The sequence below is a fragment of the Anthonomus grandis genome, chromosome 3 (genome assembly GCF_022605725.1).
Source record: "Anthonomus grandis grandis chromosome 3, icAntGran1.3, whole genome shotgun sequence".
NCBI classification, from domain to species: Eukaryota; Metazoa; Arthropoda; class Insecta; order Coleoptera; family Curculionidae; genus Anthonomus; species Anthonomus grandis.
The window spans coordinates 3,300,851-3,323,346 of NC_065548.1; the positions used below are offsets into that span (position 1 = coordinate 3,300,851).

General features: G+C 28.9%; 1 protein-coding gene across 1 annotated transcript in view; it reads left to right on the forward strand.

Annotated features, from left to right (window-relative positions):
* The window catches only part of LOC126733684 (poly(A) RNA polymerase gld-2 homolog A-like), a 26,618-nt gene extending 4,402 nt beyond the window's left edge, over window positions 1-22,216 (forward strand). Inside the window, exons 4-9 of the mRNA XM_050437056.1 lie at window positions 4,962-5,087; window positions 5,142-5,319; window positions 5,375-5,543; window positions 8,732-9,004; window positions 9,077-9,232; window positions 19,906-22,216. Coding sequence (XP_050293013.1) covers window positions 4,962-5,087; window positions 5,142-5,319; window positions 5,375-5,543; window positions 8,732-9,004; window positions 9,077-9,232; window positions 19,906-20,243 — 1,240 coding nt within the window. The 3' untranslated portion in view covers window positions 20,244-22,216. The remainder of the gene's footprint in view (window positions 1-4,961; window positions 5,088-5,141; window positions 5,320-5,374; window positions 5,544-8,731; window positions 9,005-9,076; window positions 9,233-19,905) is intronic.
* The last annotated feature ends 280 nt before the right edge of the window (window positions 22,217-22,496 follow it).

Below are 22,496 nucleotides of genomic sequence, written 5' to 3' on the forward strand. Positions count from 1 at the left end.
TATTGGATGGCGCTGCGTCTGTAGCAATGGTACTCGTTGTAGGCGATGGAGATGTACAGTTAATATTGTTAAAAATAAAATGATTCTGTCCCGTAATTTTGTCGTTCACACATACAAAATCGGGACTTTATTATCTTATTATATATTATTTTATTAATCTCCGTCGTCTCTAAGAGATCGAGCTTTCTACCTTTATCACATTTATGTAGAATTCTGATATTTTCTTCGGGCGGGAAACTGTGTCTATTTTCTAATAAGTGGTTGGCAAAAGCTGACTTGCTCTCTACAATATCGGTGTTAATATGTTTATCAAACTGGGATTTATGTTCTTTAATACGCGTTGCTACTTTCCTGCCAGATTGTCCAATGTACACAGTGGGGCATTCAACGCATTTAATTTCATATATCCCCGATGAAGTGAGCGGGTCCACCTTATCCTTAACCTTAACAATATGACTTTTAAGTGTGTTACTAGTTTTTAATGAGGTAATTACATTATATTTTTGGAAAAAACGGCCCAAGATATCAGAGATTGTACCAAAATATGTCAAAGATCTGTAGGTAACATTAGCTTTAATATTTGTTTGAATAAAATTAAATGAAAGCTTATATTTATTAACAAATTTATTGTATAATTTATGAATAGATTTTAACGGAAAAGAATTGTTTAAGGCAATTTGTTTGATAATATTAAGTTCTTCATTAAAGGCGTCCCTGGAAAGTGGGATGTTGAATAATCTATAAAACAGAGAATTAAAGCCAGCAAATTTGTGGGTTGTAGGTGAATTTGATTTTTCTAGTACTAATAAGCCCAACATATATCTAACAAGATTTAATACTGCCAATCTACGTCTATGCGCCCCAAAGAGTACCCTTACAAAATACTCAATTATATATGAGAGTATTAAAATGTATAATCACTTGCCCCTGGAATGCAAAGTCATGAGTAGTGGCAAGCAGTTTAGCTGTTCTGTGAAGGATTTATTAATTAAAAAAGCATATTACTGCCTAGAAGAGTTTTATAGAGATTTTGTATGTAAGTTTTGAATATTTGACATGTTACTGTATCCATGACATTTTGTTCTTAACTGTATCATTATATTTTTTTTCGATATTATTAAATTTTTGCTTTGTTTATAACTCAATGTTGAAAAACAATAAAGCATATTTGATTTGATTTGAGAGTGGACCCAACACCGTCTCCTGTGGAACACCACTTACAGCATCTCCAATCTTAACACGTTTTGTTCTATCTTTTAAGTAACTTTCTATTAATTTTTATGCAATACCTATTTTATAGTATTAGAGGTAGTGCATATGTGAGTCTCTGCAGTGTGATGTGCTACAGTGTCAAATGCTTTCTTTAGATCCAGGAAAATCCCTAAAACTCTTTCCATCATCCAAGCTCCTAAGGATCAACTCTGTGACTGCACTCTAATTCTTTTTAAATGCATATTGATTCCTGTAAAGTAAGTTTTTATCATGGAAAGACTGCAGTTTGACTTTTATGCATTTTTCAACTAAGCTCCCTAAAAAATAACTGCTCCCCAGGTAAGGATGGAATAACATCAAAAGTAATAAAGTCAGAAAGTCTCTTCATTCATACCTATTAGAACCTCTAGTACATATTATAATATTTCAGACTGGAAAAGTACCACACCAGTTCAAGGTATCCACCGTGAATCCCATCTTCAAATCAGATAAGAAACAACACATGGAAAACTACAGACCTATAAGTACCATTTCTAATTTTGCCAAAATCTTTGAGAAATCTCTGAGAAAGAAAGACATCCTATCTTAATTATAACAATATCAAAGAACCAATTTGGGTTTACCTTTGGTATGAACACAGTGGATGCCATGTATGAACTTGTGGGTACTATAACTGAACATCTAGACAATAATAGTAAGTGCTTTGTGGCATTCCTGGGGCCGTATTTTTGAAACCATTCGACTTTGATTCGCATACGAAATTAGAGGATTTCGCACGAAAAATCGATATTCGTATTTTCGACCGCTTGGTATGCGAACATTTTCGCATGCGGTGTCTCGAATGGGTATATACCATTCGAATTTCAAAGTTCGTGTGCGATTCTGCCGCTTGTCTTGTTTTGATTTTAAACTAGCTTTGTTTTTTTTCTTAATTTGTGAGTTGGTTAAGTTTTTTTGTAGTGTTTTCTTGTTGTTTATTGAAAAAAAAATAAGAATAATCAAATAGCAAGATTAAACAATATTGTGCAAAGAAAAGTCGTCGATGCACTGGAAGAGACTAAAACTCTGGCAGATAGAAGGAATAGGATGTACTCTTCATTTCTTGACCCATTTGAAATGTATTCAGATTCTCAATTTAATAATATAGATTAAACAAGCCTATTACGATGATGTGCTCTTTATGTGCTCCAGAGACTGTGTAAGTGTGTAATATGTCCGCTAGTTTTATCCACAAGGCTTGTGCAGTTTTAGCCGAAAAATGTTGGGTGAATTTGCCCGACTTTAATTCCGGATACTCTTCCATAAATGAAATTAGTTCTTTCTTTCGATCGCTCGACACAAAACCGCAATATTTTTTATTTTTTGAATTCATTTAAAAAAAAAGTCAATTCGCAAAAACTCAAGAAACGCCATGAAAAAACCTCAAAATTCCCTGATGTTTTTAAACTTAAATTTTAGGTTAGGTTAAATCTTTATCGTCTTCATCCCGGTTGACACGGCCTCCAATAGCACTCGACTTTGCTACGTTGCCACTACATTTCATGTTCGCATGCGAATCAAATTTCGAGTGCTGTTCAAAAATGCACTTTTTAATTCGTGTGCGAATTTTGCCGCTCGACTTTGTTCGCATTCGAAGATTCTCGCATGGTTTCGAAAATACGGCCCCTGGACCCTTAAAACGCATTTGATACAGTCTGCCATTCAATCTTATTGGAAGTTCTGGAAAAATATGGTATACGAGGAAACGTTTTGTTACTCTTAAAGAACTACCTGTCAAATAGGGTACAATACACCAAAATTCAGGATACTATTAGCGAGCCAGGGATTGTAAGGACTGGGGTGCCACAGGGCACTGTGCTGGGACCCATACTATTTAATATCTACATGAATGGTATAAATGAGATAGATTTACGTGGGGAGAGAGTATCCTACGCAGATGATACTTCTGTGGTTTTCATGGGAAGATGTTTAATCAAAATTTCATTATGGTCTGGCCTTAATAAAAAAATTTTAGACACCTTTAAACTCGCTCTAAATAGCAAAAAATCAAAGTTCATTATATTTTCTATAAAGGACACCGGTAGACCAGATTTCCAAAATATTAAAGTCAACCATATAGAAAATTCTATTGAACAGGTTGATTCAATTAAATACTTAGGTGTATACATAGATAAAAACTTAAAATGGGATCATCATGTAATATATTAAAAAAAAAAATCGGAGCACTAATCCATAATTTTTATATTCTTAGAGAAATTGTTTCAAGAAAAATACTGATTTTGATATATAAGGGTTTAATTGAACCATTACTAAGATATGGAATATTGCTCTGGGGCGCAGCTTACGAAAACAGTATTGGTGCACTTAAAATTGTACAGAATTCAATCATAAAAATAATGTTTAAAAAACCCAGATTGTTTTCAATTAATGAATTGTATAAAGGTGATGTTCCTATATACATAAACATCATTCTAAACAAACAATTACTAATCATCATCATCAAACCAGGTGCAATTTAAATAAAAATATACTCCTACCTCAAGTAAACCGGACATTAAGTCAGCAAACAATATTTTTCTTGGGCCCCAAATTTTATAACCTATTGCCAAATGAAATTAAGCAAGTAAAATTTTTAAAAAAGTTTAATGTCTTAGTTACTAATTAGAATTGTGAGCTAACATATACTTTATTTAATATCATTTTTTTCTAGTTAATTTCTTGGTTTTTGTAGGATAGATATAATGATCTACATATAATGAATATTATCTAAAATGTGATCTAGGGCCAATCTCTAAAGCTCATTATATATGCATTATATATTATTAACTTAGTTCTGTGTGATATACCTATATATTATAAATTCAGTATTATATTATGTAATTATTAGATACCTATACTAACTACTCCATAGAGAGAATATTTTATGTATATTTAAGTTAATTTATTATAATTTATATTTAAGTAATTGTTTTGAATCATGTGGCATACACAGATACCTCTGTATCTAGGTGTCATTTATGTCTATTGTATTTATATAATGTGCATTATTACCTAATAAATTGAATTGAATTGAATTTACTTATCGTACTTATTAAAGCAATTGGAAACTAATTCCCTATTACGACTTTTAAAGACTGGGACTATATTTGCTTTTTTTAGCAAACTTTGGAAAGACTCCCATACCAAGAATGCAATTAATGCAAACATGCAGCAAAGGTGAAATCAAGTGATTGTGATTCTGTTTTAAGACTTCTGAAGTAATGTGATCCTCACCGCTCTTTACATGATTTGTTAGTGATTTGATTATGCCCATTGGCTCATTTGCGGTTACTGGTGTAAAATAGCAAGACTCTACATGTGACTTGGTGGCTACATGAACATTTATATCGGGAGGTTTTATTTTTTCCGCTAACTCGGGACCTATGTTTTTAAAAAAATTGTTAAACTCTTAAGTGGATATTAAGTAAGGATCTCGGATGGTCTCATTTTTTTTGTTTAGTATTGCCTTAAGGTTATCTTATATATTAGTCACTTTTTTCATTATGTCCCATATTTTCTTGGGATTAATAATGTTATTATGCAATTTAACTTTATAAAAATCATGTGATGTAATCAAATAATTTTATGCCAACCCCAAAAAGGCCGGAATAAAACTTAAAAAATAATTTCTGATAACGCTTGGAAGATAAAGAAAACCTGAAATAAAATCAAAAAATAGTCCAAAAAGTCTGAATCTTATTCTCTTTTAGATATAGCAACAACACCCAATCAAATAACCCATCAAACAATGGCCGACAACCTCACAGAAGACCTTTGCCACAATACAAAAACACCATAGATTTCCTTACTAATAGGGTCAATGGCATCTCAAACAGGTAATAAACGACCTTTAAAAAACTAAATTATCAATAAACCTTAGATCATTTAAGATTTAAAGCTAGAGCTGAAATAATGAAAATCGATCCGCATCCACCGCAATTACTAAACGGAGGACCATACGATAGTCTTAGCACCTCTTTGTATGACGTATTCAAAGTCAAGGCTCAAACAAAAAAATCTTTCGAGAATAAAATTCAAATATGGAAGGATTTGTTCCTGTATATAAGGGTAACATTTCGGCTTTTAGATGGTAAAAACATCAAATTTATTACGTGTTTTTTAGGGTTGTTTAACCAATTACGCTTTATATATTGTGGGGTCGACGATGACGGGTTTTGGGCTTGATTCCAGCGACATTGACATGTGTCTTCTCATTAGGCCGTTTACGGAAGATCCACGATTGGATGCTTTACATCAGTTATATAATATTAAAAATTCTTTGATGAAATGTGGTAAGTTGATTAACAGATAATTAATAAATCGTCACTTTAAAGTTATACTGTGTGCATTAAATCCTTTGGTGCTAAAGATAGATTTTTAAGATATTTAGATGAGTTAGGTTTCAATGCAACTTATTAGGATGCATAAACAAAACTTGAAAAAAAAAGTTTTGTGCTAAATTATTAGGCATGAAAAAAACATACCACTTTGACATATTAACAAAAAATTTTATGTAACAAACAACTTTATCTTTTTTAAGCACTAAAAAAATCATCTTAACACTTTGTTTTTATGAAAGTAAAAACGATATTCTTAGAAATACCTCTAATAAAGCAAACTTAAAACCAAAGAAAAATTATTTTGGAAATATTGCGGTATAAAAAGCTTGGTCATATTAGGGCATCCATCTATACATACTTTTAGTAGCTTGTATTTTATTTCGGGGAATAGATTTGTTACAAGATATACGTAATGGAAGTTGCATTTTATTGCTGATTTTTTTAGCATCAGATCTTTATATTCGACTTCAAATTGAGATTTTGTGAATTTTAAGGCAACGACCTGGCTAAAAGGAACAGATTTGTAATTGTACATGCTTTATAATCTTTAAAATCAGCTTCCTTTAATTGTATAATTTTATATGGTTTCTTAGCATTCACTTTTAATAGAATTCGCAACAAAGATAAAGGTGAATAATATTCAGTTTTTTTTTAATACCCTTTCTATGCAACTATGTACCGAATCAATTTCTTGGTTGCATGAGTAGAGAATTTCATGGTTATGGAATGAATATGTGGATGCTCGTTTATGAAAATAGAAATTGCAGCTGACATTAGAGAGTTCCTGTTTTGCGGAACGCAGCATAAAACCAAAGTACTTAAACCTGGATTATCCGCAAAAACCGCCTCCAAAATTTTCATTAAAGCACTTCCATTAAGCCAAATCATTTCCAGTTCTTCCCATGAGGCCTTCATGCCACAAGGAGCAGTATATTTGCTTGGTGGATGATAAAAGTGCAGTCGGGTTATAGACATTTAGTTTGCTGTTGTAATAAAAATTGCTTACTTCCGCATGAGGACAGCTCAGAACATTCTGTAAGTCAAAGACTAAAAATGTTGTATTTGTATCTCTGTCACTTTTCTTCTTGTTGCGGCATGCATTTTTTTTTAAGATGTTTCTCGTAGCTATTTTTTTTCTCTTTCGTCAACGCATTATTTTGTATTCGCATTTTAACTTCCTCGCAGAGATCGCATTTTTTCGTGAAAAGGGAAGCATTTTCTTCACATCTAAAACCCATTTGAATCTTTAATTTAGGGATAGTAAATGCACATCCTGTGCCCTCTGCAGTCTTAGAACCATCTGTGTAAACCTGTAAGTAGTTTTGAAACTTGTTAAGAGTGTTCATATATTTTTATTTGCCATAAGACAATCTGCAAAGTTTGGTATTAAAATAAGTGGTTCAAAAAGATTGATTCGGTAATTATGGTAATCTATAAAACCAATACCCATTATTGAAAAAAATAATAGATTGAGAAAAATATTTTATATTTGAGGAAAAAACAGTGGCTTACCATTTTTTTCACTAGGTTCTAGGACGCCACTGGTAAAATAAAAAATTAAATTATGTATTAAAAAATAGTACGAGATGAATAGAAACTACCTACTAATTTTCAGAAAAATAAGATTTTTCCTTAAAATTATATCTCAAAATATAATGATTTTCGGATAGGGGTTCATTAGGCAAGCTTGCTTATTTGGAGGCCCCCTACAACTGATATTTTTTAGTCTTACCGATTTGAATAAAAGCTTGCTTGTTAAAATGCATAACAAAACCATAGAACAAAATAAGGTTGTCAAGTACTTAGGAATATTAATCGATGAACAACTTAGTTGGTCTTATCATGTAGATATGATTTTAAAGAAATTATCAATTTATGCCTATGTGATCTGACAGTTACTTATTACTATCGTTATGTCCAGTCATGTTTGTCATATGGCATAATGTGTTGGGCTAACTGTTCTATAAGTGGTGAGGTTCTTGCGGCCCAGAAAAAAATAATTAAAACTATTTTATTTAAGCCTTCGGTCATACATATAAAGCGTAACCTGTCTGATTATTCTTTGTCTAGAGGTACCCACTATGAACTCAGGGTTAACTTAAATTTAGATTTACCCAAACATAAATTAACCAAAGCGGCAAACAGCCCAGTAGTTTTACCAATTAAATTATACAATAATCTTCCCATTGAATTAAAAAAAAATTGAGAAGCTAAATAATGTCAAAGCTTTATTGAAAAGAATTTTAATTAAAAATTCCTTTTATACGGTAACAGAATATTTAAATTGCAGCGTCTCATCCTTACTCCCATAATTCGTATTTGTTTGTTTGTTAAAAGCTGTAGTTTTCTTATTTTCTTAGTCTTTAGTTAATTGTAGATTTTTTATTTGTTTTTTCTTAAGGCCTTTTTAAAAGTTGTATGTTTAGGTCTTATAATTTTATTTAGGACGCATACAGTGTAGAGTAGTAAAATTAGGTAAACAATAATGTAGATATCCTTAATCCGATCCTTATATGAGAATCCTTTAAACCGTGGTCAAATTTTTTTTTGTTGTTATTCAAAGTCGCTCTGAAAGACCCCAGAAGCGCGAAGAGAGTGTCCCCGTCTTAAATTTTCAGATAATTAATATTTTTGGTTAGTGGTTTAGTTTACAAAATACCTTACCAATTTTTTATTTATAAATTTTATGCACAATATCATAGTGTTAGTATTTGAAACATAATAGGAATACCTCGGATTTCAGACACATTAAAAGAAGAGGAGTTGTTGACTTTCAAAGACTACATCCAGCTTATTTAAGAACGTACTTAAACCAGAAGTGGCAAAATGCTTCGGCACAGCCAAAACACCTAAAAAAAGGAAAATTTTTGTTAACAAAGATACAAACTAATGAAATCTTTCATCTTTCTTACTTAATAACTTTATAATTTAGGCTTTCCTCGTGTAATACAATACATTATTTATTGAAAATTAAATTAGAATACGACAAGGGTTGGTACTGATTTGTATGAGTCTATGGAAATAAATATTTGAGTATTGAGTACAACCCCTCCAAGTTTGTCTGACTAATTATGAAACACCGTGTATATAGTAATTTGACCCTTTGGTTGCACCTTAAATCTTTTTATCCTAATTTCCAGGTTTTATAGTAAATCCCGAGCTAATCTTGGCCAAAGTCCCAATACTAAAATTCCAAGTGGCATCAACCGGATTCGAAGTAGACTTAAACTGTAACAATTCCGTTGGAATATTCAACAGCCACCTGTTGTACTGTTATGCGAGATGTGATTGGCGTGTACGGCCTCTGGTTATTATCATTAAATTATGGGCACAGGCCAACAACATCAACGACGCTAAAAATTTGACGGTGTCCAGTTATTCGTGGACGTTGATGCTCATACACTATTTGCAATGTAAGAAAAGTTATTCGACTTTTTTGGGGTAATAATAACGGGTGTTTATAAAAAATTATAATTTTTTTTTAGGTGGAGTTTCGCCCTCGGTGTTACCGTGCCTTCATCATCTGTATCCGGATTATTTTAACGCCGACAAGAACAATATTTCGGATTTTCTTGAAGATTTGGACGTTATGGGGGACTTTCAGTCTTGCAACACCCAATCTTTGGCGGAGCTTTTTATTGGTGAGAATCAATTCATTTAAAAGATCAGTTGAAAATTATAATATTTAGATTATTATATATAAGTTACTGAGAAGTGCCCTCCCTCAGAACCATCTCTTATAAATCTGAGTGTAACTCTGACAGTTTTTGGGCTATAAAAATTCTTCTTATATGAATTTGTTCCTTGGAAAACGCTTGAAAGCTATCAGTAAAAACCTTATAAAGATCCTTAAAATAGTTTTTGAATTATTTAGGATGGAAATTGAATTTTTGGGGAAAAAGTGACTATTAAACATGGTACACCAAGACTGCTGTATCTTATTCAATTTTTCACCTAAATTTATTTTATATATGTACATGAAAATCATTTTGAAGGCTCTCGCTACATTCTCCTCATTTTTTTAGAATAAAAATTAAAACATTAAATTTAGCAAAAAACTCATTCAAAAAGAAAAAAGCTGTAAAAATTACATTAAAACCTACCAAGTAAAACTGATTATCGGCACTTCATTTTTTTCATCCTGCCTGTATATTTAAAAAAAAACGCTGAAATAGGTGTCCATCATTTTAATTGAGGAATCTTTGTACAAATTTTCAACGTTCTAACTTTATTGGTTTTTGAGTTATGGGCATGTTGGTAGGATTTTTTTCAAAAAAATCACATTTTTTCAGAATTTTCTTTTTTTTTCATCTTCTTGTACATTTTTTAAAAAACGCTGAAATAGGTGCCTAATCATTTTAATTGAGGAATCTTTGTACAAATTTTCAACGTTCTAACTTTCTTGGTTTTTGAGTTATGGGCATGTTGGAAGAATTTTTTTTAAAAAAACATATTTTTTCAGAATTTTCTTTTTTTTTCGTCTTCTTGTACATTTTTTAAAAAACGCTGAAATAGGTGTCGAATCATTTTAATTGAGGAATCTTTGTACACATTTTCAACGTTTTAACTTTCTTGGTTTTTGAGTTATGGGCATGTTGGTCGGATTTTTTTTTAAAAAATCAAATTTTTTCAGAATTTTCTTTTTTTTTCATCTTCTTGTACATTTTTTAAAAAACGCTGAAATAGGTGTCTAATCATTTTAATTGAGGAATTTTTGTACAAATTTTCAACGTTCTAACTTTCTTGGTTTTTGAGTTATGGGCATGTTGGTAGGATTTTTTTCAAAAAAATCACATTTTTTCAGAATTTTCTTTTTTTTTTCATCTTCTTGTACATTTTTTTAAAAACGCTGAAATAGGTGTCTAATCATTTTAATTGAGGAATTTTTGTACAAATTTTCAACGTTCTAACTTTCTTGGTTTTTGAGCTATGGGCATGTTGGAAGAATTTTTTTTAAAAAAATCACATTTTTTCAGAATTTTCTTTTTTTTTTCATCTTCTTGTACATTTTTTTAAAAACGCTGAAATAGGTGTCTAATCATTTTAATTGAGGAATTTTTGTACAAATTTTCAACGTTCTAACTTTCTTGGTTTTTGAGTTATGGGCATGTTGGAAGAATTTTTTTTAAAAAAATCACATTTTTTCAGAATTTTCTTTTTTTTTTCATCTTCTTGTACATTTTTTTAAAAACGCTGAAATAGGTGTCTAATCATTTTAATTGAGGAATTTTTGTACAAATTTTCAACGTTCTAACTTTCTTGGTTTTTGAGTTATGGGCATGTTGGTAGGATTTTTTTCAAAAAAATCACATTTTTTCAGAATTTTCTTTTTTTTCATCTTCTTGTACATTTTTTAAAAAACTCCGAAATAGGTGTCTAATCATTTTAATTGAGGAATCTTTGTACAAATTTTCAACGTTCTAACTTTCTTGGTTTTTGAGTTATGGGCATGTTGGTAGGATTTTTTTCAAAAAAATCACATTTTTTCAGAATTTTCTTTTTTTTTCATCTTCTTGTACATTTTTTAAAAAACGCTGAAATAGGTGTCTAATCATTTTAATTGAGGAATTTTTGTACAAATTTTCAACGTTCTAACTTTCTTGGTTTTTAAGTTATGGGCATGTTGGAAGGATTTTTTTTAAAGAAAATCACATTTTTTCAGAATTTTCTTTTTTTTTTTTCATCTTCTTGTACATTTTTTAAAAAACGCTGAAATAGTTGTCTAATCATTTTAATTGAGGAATCTTTGTACAAATTTTCAACGTTCTAACTTTCTTGGTTTTTGAGTTATGGGCATGTTGGTAGGATTTTTTTCAAAAAAATCACATTTTTTCAGAATTTTCTTTTTTTTCATCTTCTTGTACATTTTTTAAAAAACGCTAAAATAGGTGCCTAATCATTTTAATTGAGGAATTTTTGTACAAATTTTCAACGTTCTAACTTTCTTGGTTTTTGAGTTATGGGCATGTTGGTAGGATTTTTTTCAAAAAAATCACATTTTTTCAGAATTTTCTTTTTTTTTTCATCTTTTTGTACATTTTTTAAAAAACGCTGAAATAGGTGTCTAATCATTTTAATTGAAGAATATTTGTACAAATTTTCAACGTTCTAACTTTCTTGGTTTTTGAGTTATGGGCATGTTGGAAGGATTTTTTTTTAAAAAAAATCACATTTTTTCAGAATTTTCTTTTTTTTTTCATCTTCTTGTACATTTTTTAAAAAACGCTGAAATAGGTGTCTAATCATTTTAATTGAAGAATTTTTGTACAAATTTTCAACGTTCTAACTTTCTTGGTTTTTGAGTTATGGGCATGTTGGTAGGATTTTTTTCAAAAAAATAACATTTTTTCAGAATTTTCTTTTTTTTTTCATCTTCTTGTACATTTTTTAAAAAACGCTGAAATAGGTGTCTAATCATTTTAATTGAAAAATTTTTGTACAAATTTTCAACGTTCTAACTTTCTTGGTTTTTGAGTTATGGGCATGTTGGTAGGATTTTTTTCAAAAAAATAACATTTTTTCAGAATTTTCTTTTTTTTCATCTTCTTGTACATTTTTTAAAAAACTCCGAAATAGGTGTCTAATCATTTTAATTGAGGAATCTTTGTACAAATTTTCAACGTTAACTTTCTTGGTTTTTGAGTTATGGGCATGTTGGTAGGATTTTTTTCAAAAAAATCACATTTTTTCAGAATTTTCTTTTTTTTTCATCTTCTTGTACATTTTTTAAAAAACGCTGAAATAGGTGTCTAATCATTTTAATTGAAGAATTTTTGTACAAATTTTCAACGTTCTAACTTTCTTGGTTTTTGAGTTATGGGCATGTTGGTAGGATTTTTTTCAAAAAAATCACATTTTTTCAGAATTTTCTTTTTTTTTTCATCTTCTTGTACATTTTTTAAAAAACGCCGAAATAGGTGTCTAATCATTTTAATTGAGGAATCTTTGTACAAATTTTCAACGTTCTAACTTTCTTGGTTTTTGAGTTATGGGCATGTTGGTAGGATTTTTTTTAAAGAAAATCACATTTTTTCAGAATTTTCTTTTTTTTTTCATCTTCTTGTACATTTTTTAAAAAACGCCGAAATAGGTGTCTAATCATTTTAATTGAGGAATTTTTGTACAAATTTTCAACGTTCTAACTTTCTTGGTTTTTGAGCTATGGGCATGTTGGTAGGATTTTTTTTAAAGAAAATCACATTTTTTCAGAATTTTCTTTTTTTTTTCATCTTCTTGTACATTTTTTTAAAAACGCTGAAATAGGTGCCTAATCATTTTAATTGAGTAATCTTTGTACAAATTTTCAACGTTCTAACTTTCTTGGTTTTTGAGTTATGGGCATGTTGGAAGAATTTTTTTTTTAAAAATCACATTTTTTCAGAATTTTCTTTTTTTTTTCATCTTCTTGTACATTTTTTTAAAAACGCTGAAATAGGTGTCTAATCATTTTAATTGAGGAATCTTTGTACAAATTTTCAACGTTCTAATTTTCTTGGTTTTTGAGTTATGGGCATGTTGGTCGGATTTTTTTTTAAAAAATCAAATTTTTTCAGAATTTTCTTTTTTTTTCATCTTCTTGTACATTTTTTAAAAAACGCTGAAATAGGTGTCTAATCATTTTAATTTAGGAATTTTTGTACAAATTTTCAACGTTCTAACTTTCTTGGTTTTTGAGTTATGGGCATGTTGGAAGGATTTTTTTAAAGAAAATCACATTTTTTCAGAATTTTCTTTTTTTTTATCTTCTTGTACATTTTTTAAAAAATGCTGAAATAGGTGTCTAATCATTTTAATTGAAGAATTTTCGTACAAATTTTCAACGTTCTAACTTTCTTGGTTTTTGAGTTATGGGCATGTTGGTAGGATTTTTTTTAAAAAAACATATTTTTTCACAATTTTCTTTTTTTTTTCATCTTCTTGTACATTTTTTAAAAAACTCCGAAATAGGTGTCTAATCATTTTAATTGAGGAATCTTTGTACAAATTTTCAACGTTCTAACTTTCTTGGTTTTTGAGTTATGGGCATGTTGGTAGGATTTTTTTCAAAAAAATCACATTTTTTCAGAATTTTCTTTTTTTTTTCATCTTCTTGTACATTTTTTAAAAAACGCTGAAATAGGTGCCTAATCATTTTAATTGAGTAATCTTTGTACAAATTTTCAACGTTCTAACTTTCTTGGTTTTTGAGTTATGGGCATGTTGGAAGAATTTTTTTTTTAAAAATCACATTTTTTCAGAATTTTCTTTTTTTTTTCATCTTCTTGTACATTTTTTTAAAAACGCTGAAATAGGTGTCTAATCATTTTAATTGAGGAATCTTTGTACAAATTTTCAACGTTCTAATTTTCTTGGTTTTTGAGTTATGGGCATGTTGGTCGGATTTTTTTTTAAAAAATCTTATTTTTTCAGAATTTTCTTTTTTTTTCATCTTCTTGTACATTTTTTAAAAAACGCTGAAATAGGTGTCTAATCATTTTAATTTAGGAATTTTTGTACAAATTTTCAACGTTCTAACTTTCTTGGTTTTTGAGTTATGGGCATGTTGGAAGAATTTTTTTTTTAAAAATCACATTTTTTCAGAATTTTCTTTTTTTTTTCATCTTCTTGTACATTTTTTTAAAAACGCTGAAATAGGTGTCTAATCATTTTAATTGAGGAATCTTTGTACAAATTTTCAACGTTCTAATTTTCTTGGTTTTTGAGTTATGGGCATGTTGGTCGGATTTTTTTTTAAAAAATCAAATTTTTTCAGAATTTTCTTTTTTTTTCATCTTCTTGTACATTTTTTAAAAAACGCTGAAATAGGTGTCTAATCATTTTAATTTAGGAATTTTTGTACAAATTTTCAACGTTCTAACTTTCTTGGTTTTTGAGTTATGGGCATGTTGGAAGGATTTTTTTAAAGAAAATCACATTTTTTCATAATTTTCTTTTTTTTTTCATCTTCTTGTACATTTTTTAAAAAACGCCGAAATAGGTGTCTAATCATTTTAATTGAGGAATCTTTGTACAAATTTTCAACGTTCTAACTTTCTTGGTTTTTGAGTTATGGGCATGTTGGTAGGATTTTTTTTAAAGAAAATCACATTTTTTCAGAATTTTCTTTTTTTTTTCATCTTCTTGTACATTTTTTAAAAAACGCCGAAATAGGTGTCTAATCATTTTAATTGAGGAATTTTTGTACAAATTTTCAACGTTCTAACTTTCTTGGTTTTTGAGTTATGGGCATGTTGGTCAGATTTTTTTTTAAAAAATCAATTTTTTTCAGAATTTTCTTTTTTTTTCATCTTCTTGTACATTTTTTAAAAAACGCTGAAATAGGTGTCTAATCATTTTAATTGAGGAATCTTTGTACAAATTTTCAACGTTCTAACTTTCTTGGTTTTTGAGTTATGGGCATGTTGGTAGGATTTTTTTTAAAGAAAATCACATTTTTTCAGAATTTTCTTTTTTTTTTCATCTTCTTGTACATTTTTTAAAAAACGCCGAAATAGGTGTCTAATCATTTTAATTGAGGAATCTTTGTACAAATTTTCAACGTTCTAACTTTCTTGGTTTTTGAGTTATGGGCATGTTGGTAGGATTTTTTTTAAAGAAAATCACATTTTTTCAGAATTTTCTTTTTTTTTCATCTTCTTGTACATTTTTTAAAAAACGCTGAAATAGGTGTCTAATCATTTTAATTGAGGAATCTTTGTACAAATTTTCAACGTTCTAACTTTCTTGGTTTTTGAGTTATGGGCATGTTGGAAGGATTTTTTTAAAGAAAATCACATTTTTTCATAATTTTCTTTTTTTTTTCATCTTCTTGTACATTTTTTAAAAAACGCCGAAATAGGTGTCTAATCATTTTAATTGAGGAATCTTTGTACAAATTTTCAACGTTCTAACTTTCTTGGTTTTTGAGTTATGGGCATGTTGGTAGGATTTTTTTTAAAGAAAATCACATTTTTTCAGAATTTTCTTTTTTTTTTCATCTTCTTGTACATTTTTTAAAAAACGCCGAAATAGGTGTCTAATCATTTTAATTGAGGAATTTTTGTACAAATTTTCAACGTTCTAACTTTCTTGGTTTTTGAGTTATGGGCATGTTGGTCAGATTTTTTTTTAAAAAATCAATTTTTTTCAGAATTTTCTTTTTTTTTCATCTTCTTGTACATTTTTTAAAAAACGCTGAAATAGGTGCCTAATCATTTTAATTGAGTAATCTTTGTACAAATTTTCAACGTTCTAACTTTCTTGGTTTTTGAGTTATGGGCATGTTGGAAGAATTTTTTTTTTAAAAATCACATTTTTTCAGAATTTTCTTTTTTTTTTCATCTTCTTGTACATTTTTTTAAAAACGCTGAAATAGGTGTCTAATCATTTTAATTGAGGAATCTTTGTACAAATTTTCAACGTTCTAATTTTCTTGGTTTTTGAGTTATGGGCATGTTGGTCGGATTTTTTTTTAAAAAATCAAATTTTTTCAGAATTTTCTTTTTTTTTCATCTTCTTGTACATTTTTTAAAAAACGCTGAAATAGGTGTCTAATCATTTTAATTTAGGAATTTTTGTACAAATTTTCAACGTTCTAACTTTCTTGGTTTTTGAGTTATGGGCATGTTGGAAGGATTTTTTTAAAGAAAATCACATTTTTTCAGAATTTTCTTTTTTTTTATCTTCTTGTACATTTTTTAAAAAATGCTGAAATAGGTGTCTAATCATTTTAATTGAAGAATTTTCGTACAAATTTTCAACGTTCTAACTTTCTTGGTTTTTGAGTTATGGGCATGTTGGTAGGATTTTTTTTAAAAAAACATATTTTTTCACAATTTTCTTTTTTTTTTCATCTTCTTGTACATTTTTTAAAAAACTCCGAAATAGGTGTCTAATCATTTTAATTGAGGAATCTTTGTACAAATTTTCAACGTTCTAACTTTCTTGGTTTTTGAGTTATGGGCATGTTGGTAGGATTTTTTTCAAAAAAATCACATTTTTTCAGAATTTTCTTTTTTTTTTCATCTTCTTGTACATTTTTTAAAAAACGCTGAAATAGGTGCCTAATCATTTTAATTGAGTAATCTTTGTACAAATTTTCAACGTTCTAACTTTCTTGGTTTTTGAGTTATGGGCATGTTGGAAGAATTTTTTTTTTAAAAATCACATTTTTTCAGAATTTTCTTTTTTTTTTCATCTTCTTGTACATTTTTTTAAAAACGCTGAAATAGGTGTCTAATCATTTTAATTGAGGAATCTTTGTACAAATTTTCAACGTTCTAATTTTCTTGGTTTTTGAGTTATGGGCATGTTGGTCGGATTTTTTTTTAAAAAATCTTATTTTTTCAGAATTTTCTTTTTTTTTCATCTTCTTGTACATTTTTTAAAAAACGCTGAAATAGGTGTCTAATCATTTTAATTTAGGAATTTTTGTACAAATTTTCAACGTTCTAACTTTCTTGGTTTTTGAGTTATGGGCATGTTGGAAGAATTTTTTTTTTAAAAATCACATTTTTTCAGAATTTTCTTTTTTTTTTCATCTTCTTGTACATTTTTTTAAAAACGCTGAAATAGGTGTCTAATCATTTTAATTGAGGAATCTTTGTACAAATTTTCAACGTTCTAATTTTCTTGGTTTTTGAGTTATGGGCATGTTGGTCGGATTTTTTTTTTAAAAAATCAAATTTTTTCAGAATTTTCTTTTTTTTTCATCTTCTTGTACATTTTTTAAAAAACGCTGAAATAGGTGTCTAATCATTTTAATTTAGGAATTTTTGTACAAATTTTCAACGTTCTAACTTTCTTGGTTTTTGAGTTATGGGCATGTTGGAAGGATTTTTTTAAAGAAAATCACATTTTTTCATAATTTTCTTTTTTTTTTCATCTTCTTGTACATTTTTTAAAAAACGCCGAAATAGGTGTCTAATCATTTTAATTGAGGAATCTTTGTACAAATTTTCAACGTTCTAACTTTCTTGGTTTTTGAGTTATGGGCATGTTGGTAGGATTTTTTTTTTTTAAATCACATTTTTTCAGAATTTTCTTTTTTTTTCATCTTCTTGTACATTTTTTAAAAAACGCTGAAATAGTTGTCTAATCATTTTAATTGAGGAATCTTTGTACAAATTTTCAACGTTCTAACTTTCTTGGTTTTTGAGTTATGGGCATGTTGGTAGGATTTTTTTTTAAAAAATCACATTTTTTCAGAATTTTCTTTTTTTTTATCTTCTTGTACATTTTTTAAAAAATGCTGAAATAGGTGTCTAATCATTTTAATTGAAGAATTTTCGTACAAATTTTCAACGTTCTAACTTTCTTGGTTTTTGAGTTATGGGCATGTTGGTAGGATTTTTTTTAAAAAAACATATTTTTTCACAATTTTCTTTTTTTTTTCATCTTCTTGTACATTTTTTAAAAAACTCCGAAATAGGTGTCTAATCATTTTAATTGAGGAATCTTTGTACAAATTTTCAACGTTCTAACTTTCTTGGTTTTTGAGTTATGGGCATGTTGGTAGGATTTTTTTCAAAAAAATCACATTTTTTCAGAATTTTCTTTTTTTTTTCATCTTCTTGTACATTTTTTAAAAAACGCCGAAATAGGTGTCTAATCATTTTAATTGAGGAATCTTTGTACAAATTTTCAACGTTCTAACTTTCTTGGTTTTTGAGTTATGGGCATGTTGGTAGGATTTTTTTTAAAGAAAATCACATTTTTTCAGAATTTTCTTTTTTTTTTCATCTTCTTGTACATTTTTTAAAAAACGCCGAAATAGGTGTCTAATCATTTCAATTGAGGAATTTTTGTACAAATTTTCAGCGTTCTAACTTTCTTGGTTTTTGAGTTATGGGCATGTTGGTAGGATTTTTTTTAAAGAAAATCACATTTTTTCAGAATTTTCTTTTTTTTTTCATCTTCTTGTACATTTTTTAAAAAACGCCGAAATAGGTGTCTAATCATTTTAATTGAGGAATCTTTGTACAAATTTTCAACGTTCTAACTTTCTTGGTTTTTGAGTTATGGGCATGTTGGTAGGATTTTTTTTTAAAAAATCACATTTTTTCAGAATTTTCTTTTTTTTTATCTTCTTGTACATTTTTTAAAAAATGCTGAAATAGGTGTCTAATCATTTTAATTGAAGAATTTTCGTACAAATTTTCAACGTTCTAACTTTCTTGGTTTTTGAGTTATGGGCATGTTGGTAGGATTTTTTTTAAAAAAACATATTTTTTCACAATTTTCTTTTTTTTTTCATCTTCTTGTACATTTTTTAAAAAACTCCGAAATAGGTGTCTAATCATTTTAATTGAGGAATCTTTGTACAAATTTTCAACGTTCTAACTTTCTTGGTTTTTGAGTTATGGGCATGTTGGTAGGATTTTTTTCAAAAAAATCACATTTTTTCAGAATTTTCTTTTTTTTTTCATCTTCTTGTACATTTTTTAAAAAACGCCGAAATAGGTGCCTAATTATTTTAATTGAGGAATCTTTGTACAAATTTTCAACGTTCTAACTTTCTTGGTTTTTGAGTTATGGGCATGTTGGTAGGATTTTTTTCAAAAAAATCACATTTTTTCAGAATTTTCTTTTTTTTTCATCTTCTTGTACATTTTTTAAAAAAACGCTGAAATAGGTGCCTAATCATTTTAATTGAGGAATCTTTGTACAAATTTTCAACGTTCTAACTTTCTTGGTTTTTGAGTTATGGGCATGTTGGAAGAATTTTTTTTAAAGAAAATCACATTTTTTCAGAATTTTCTTTTTTTTTTCATCTTCTTGTACATTTTTTAAAAAACGCCGAAATAGGTGTCTAATCATTTTAATTGAGGAATATTTGTACAAATTTTCAACGTTCTAACTTTCTTGGTTTTTGAGTTATGGGCATGTTGGTAGGATTTTTTTTAAAAAAACATATTTTTTCACAATTTTCTTTTTTTTTTCATCTTCTTGTAGATTTTTTTTAAAAACGCTGAAATAGGTGTCTAATCATTTTAATTGAGGAATCTTTGTACAAATTTTCAACGTTCTAACTTTCTTGGTTTTTGAGTTATGGGCGAATTGAATTTTGGTGATTATTTTCTTAATAGTATTTGTTTATATTGTAGGGAAAAAAAGACACAGAATGTAGTTTAGGTATGTGCATTTATTTAGGCGTTTACACTATTTAGGGATTTATTAGACATTATAGATTAACTGAACAATTGTCCACTCGTGAATTTGACTCTTGTGGGATAAGTTGTATTTATTGAATGGTTCTTTGATTTTCAATATGTTATTAACAAGTTTTGCATTTCAACAATGCTTTATAATACTAATAACTTTCTTCTTCCCAAAGGTTTCTTCGGTTATTATTCAAACTTCGACTTTGGTCAGTTCGCGATATCGGTGCGTGCAGGTGGTCGCCTACTAATCGAAGCCTGTAAACAAGTGAAAGCACCCAAAAACGACCCGAACCAATGGAAGTACCTGTGCATCGAAGAACCCTTCGATTTCACCAACACCGCGCGCTCCGTATACGATATCACCGCATTCAGACACATCAGAGATGTGATTATGGCATCGTATGCGGAATTGGTAAGAACCAAATTATTGAGCAGCGTCTTACCGGTCAAAATGGAAAGCGATTGTCCCCTTTTAAGTTACGAAGGGTTAGATTTTGGCAGTGTGGGTTAGGCAGAAGATTTAAAAAACGAAAAATAGTGTTAATTTTGCTCCTCTTTAATAGGTGCAATATATGTTTAGTGGTTGTGAATTAACTTGTCAATTTTAAGCTCAGAGCACCTTAGTTTATAATAGATTTACTTAATCATCTGGTATCACTAATGCGTTAATACAACTGAAGTTGGGTGTAACTAACTATTTTGCGTTATTAGGAACAAGAGTTTTAGCCAAAAGTAGTCCACTAACTCTTTTTTAATGTGTAAATCTCTTTTATGCCTGATTTCACAACTTAAACTGTTTAAAAGATTAAAATAAGAAACCCTAAAAAAACCGCCCTGTCTTGTGGGATAAAAGAATTAATTTTTTCAAAAATATGGCTTTTCGTGCTCGAGTAACTGAAAAACAATATAATTATAATTATTTTATTAGTGATACCAGTATGAAGAAAAAAATGTTAGTGCCATCATGAACTAGTCCACTGAATAGTCCATAAAGATTCCAAGAAAAAAAATGGGTTATTTCGTACACGTTTGGGTTTCTCTTACTATAATTTAAAAAGTTCCTACAAAAAAAAAATACTAAAAACCGTTAAAAATCCGACCCGTCGGTGAAACATTTATAAAAATTCACTCATCGGGTTATCAAAAAAAAAATTATTAAATAAATATATTTCCATACTTAGGTACTTAAGTCTTGTTCTAATTTTTGTGATCGTATCTTTAAGTGTTGAAACATGTCCGGATCTGTTAAAACATTTTGTGCCCGATTTATTTTTTTATGTTATATTTTTTTGTTACTATATGAATTAAGTGAGGGCATACGATTATGATACATCCATCATACATCAGTTGCAGCAGATTCCTCGGCTACTTGTTTCAAGTGGTTTCTCAAATGTTTTGGACCATGTAATCAAATAGTTATGAAATAATAATATATCCTCGAAAATGTCCTTTTGTCCTTTTTCATCTCCTGTGCTTAAATTATGTGTCCTTTATTATTGATCAGCTTACAGCGGGGCTGTGCTGTAACTTTATATTTTTCTCTCTTTTTGAAAAAAACAACTACGTACATTTAAAAGTTGGACGTTTTCTAGATGGACTGGAATACTTTTTAACGTATTTTCTACCACTTTAAAGAAACCACTTGAAATTACCTTAAATAAGAATTCTTGCAGTAGCTAAAAAAGACCAAAGAAAAACTATAAAAAGAATCTTGAATATAAACAAACATACCAAAAAAAAAAACAACTATAAATGCAGGGTGTTAAAAGGCTTCAAGATTGGTAATTTTAATCCTTAAATTAAATTTAAAATTAAAAAATCATGTAAAAAGTAATACAAGGTAATTTATAACTATATTAGGGTAAGTCCGGGATAGATGCCCTACTTTTTTTGTTAAGTTAATATCTCAAAACTTTTTTTTATTAAAGAAAAGTTATCTAATGTGTGAAGACTGTTATACTAATTAGACACCTTTTCCGGAATATAAAACTAAGAATATAAACTCCTGAGTATCCGGGAGTGTTGCCCTTCAAGACTGGTAGTGATGCCCCACCAAGAAAAACAAGATAATTGTAAACATAAACATTTGTTTTCTTTTAATAAGTATTTTTCATTACACATTTAATTAAAAAATAATAATTAAACATAAAAGTATTTCGAAAAAACAGGGATATAACATTAACAAAATGTTTAAAAAACATAAAAATATAAGAAACTTTTATTTTCTCGGGTTAATTACTAAATTAGAAAAGCAGTATTATTTCTTCTTAGACAAAAGCTTTCCACAAAGATCGCAAACGTTAATATATTTGCTACAATTTTCATGATACCATGTTTTGCAGTACAAACATTGTATCCAATCGTCCTTTTTTTTAGTGGCAGAATATTCTTCTCCGCATCCGGTACAGCATTCATCTTCGCTTTCTTATTCATCAGAATCTTGATATACTATTTCTTCACTACTGATTTCTGAGTCACTGTCACTTTTTTTTTTTAAATCGGTTTTCTTTTGTTTTAAGGCTTGTCTTTTTTTTTTTTTTGGCATCTTATTATCCGGAAGTTGCAAGTATTTAGTTTTGGTCCTTTTTTGTTTAAATTTTCCTTCGAAGTAAGAATTGCAGCAACATTTTGACCACGTTTTCGTACTTTATTTACAGTACTGCAGTCTGGAACAGGAGATAACTCCTGAAGTAGTTTGCCTGGAGTTATTTCAGATGGTGTTTCATTTATGGTTATAGGAACGTTGTGTTTGCTCTGCATCTAA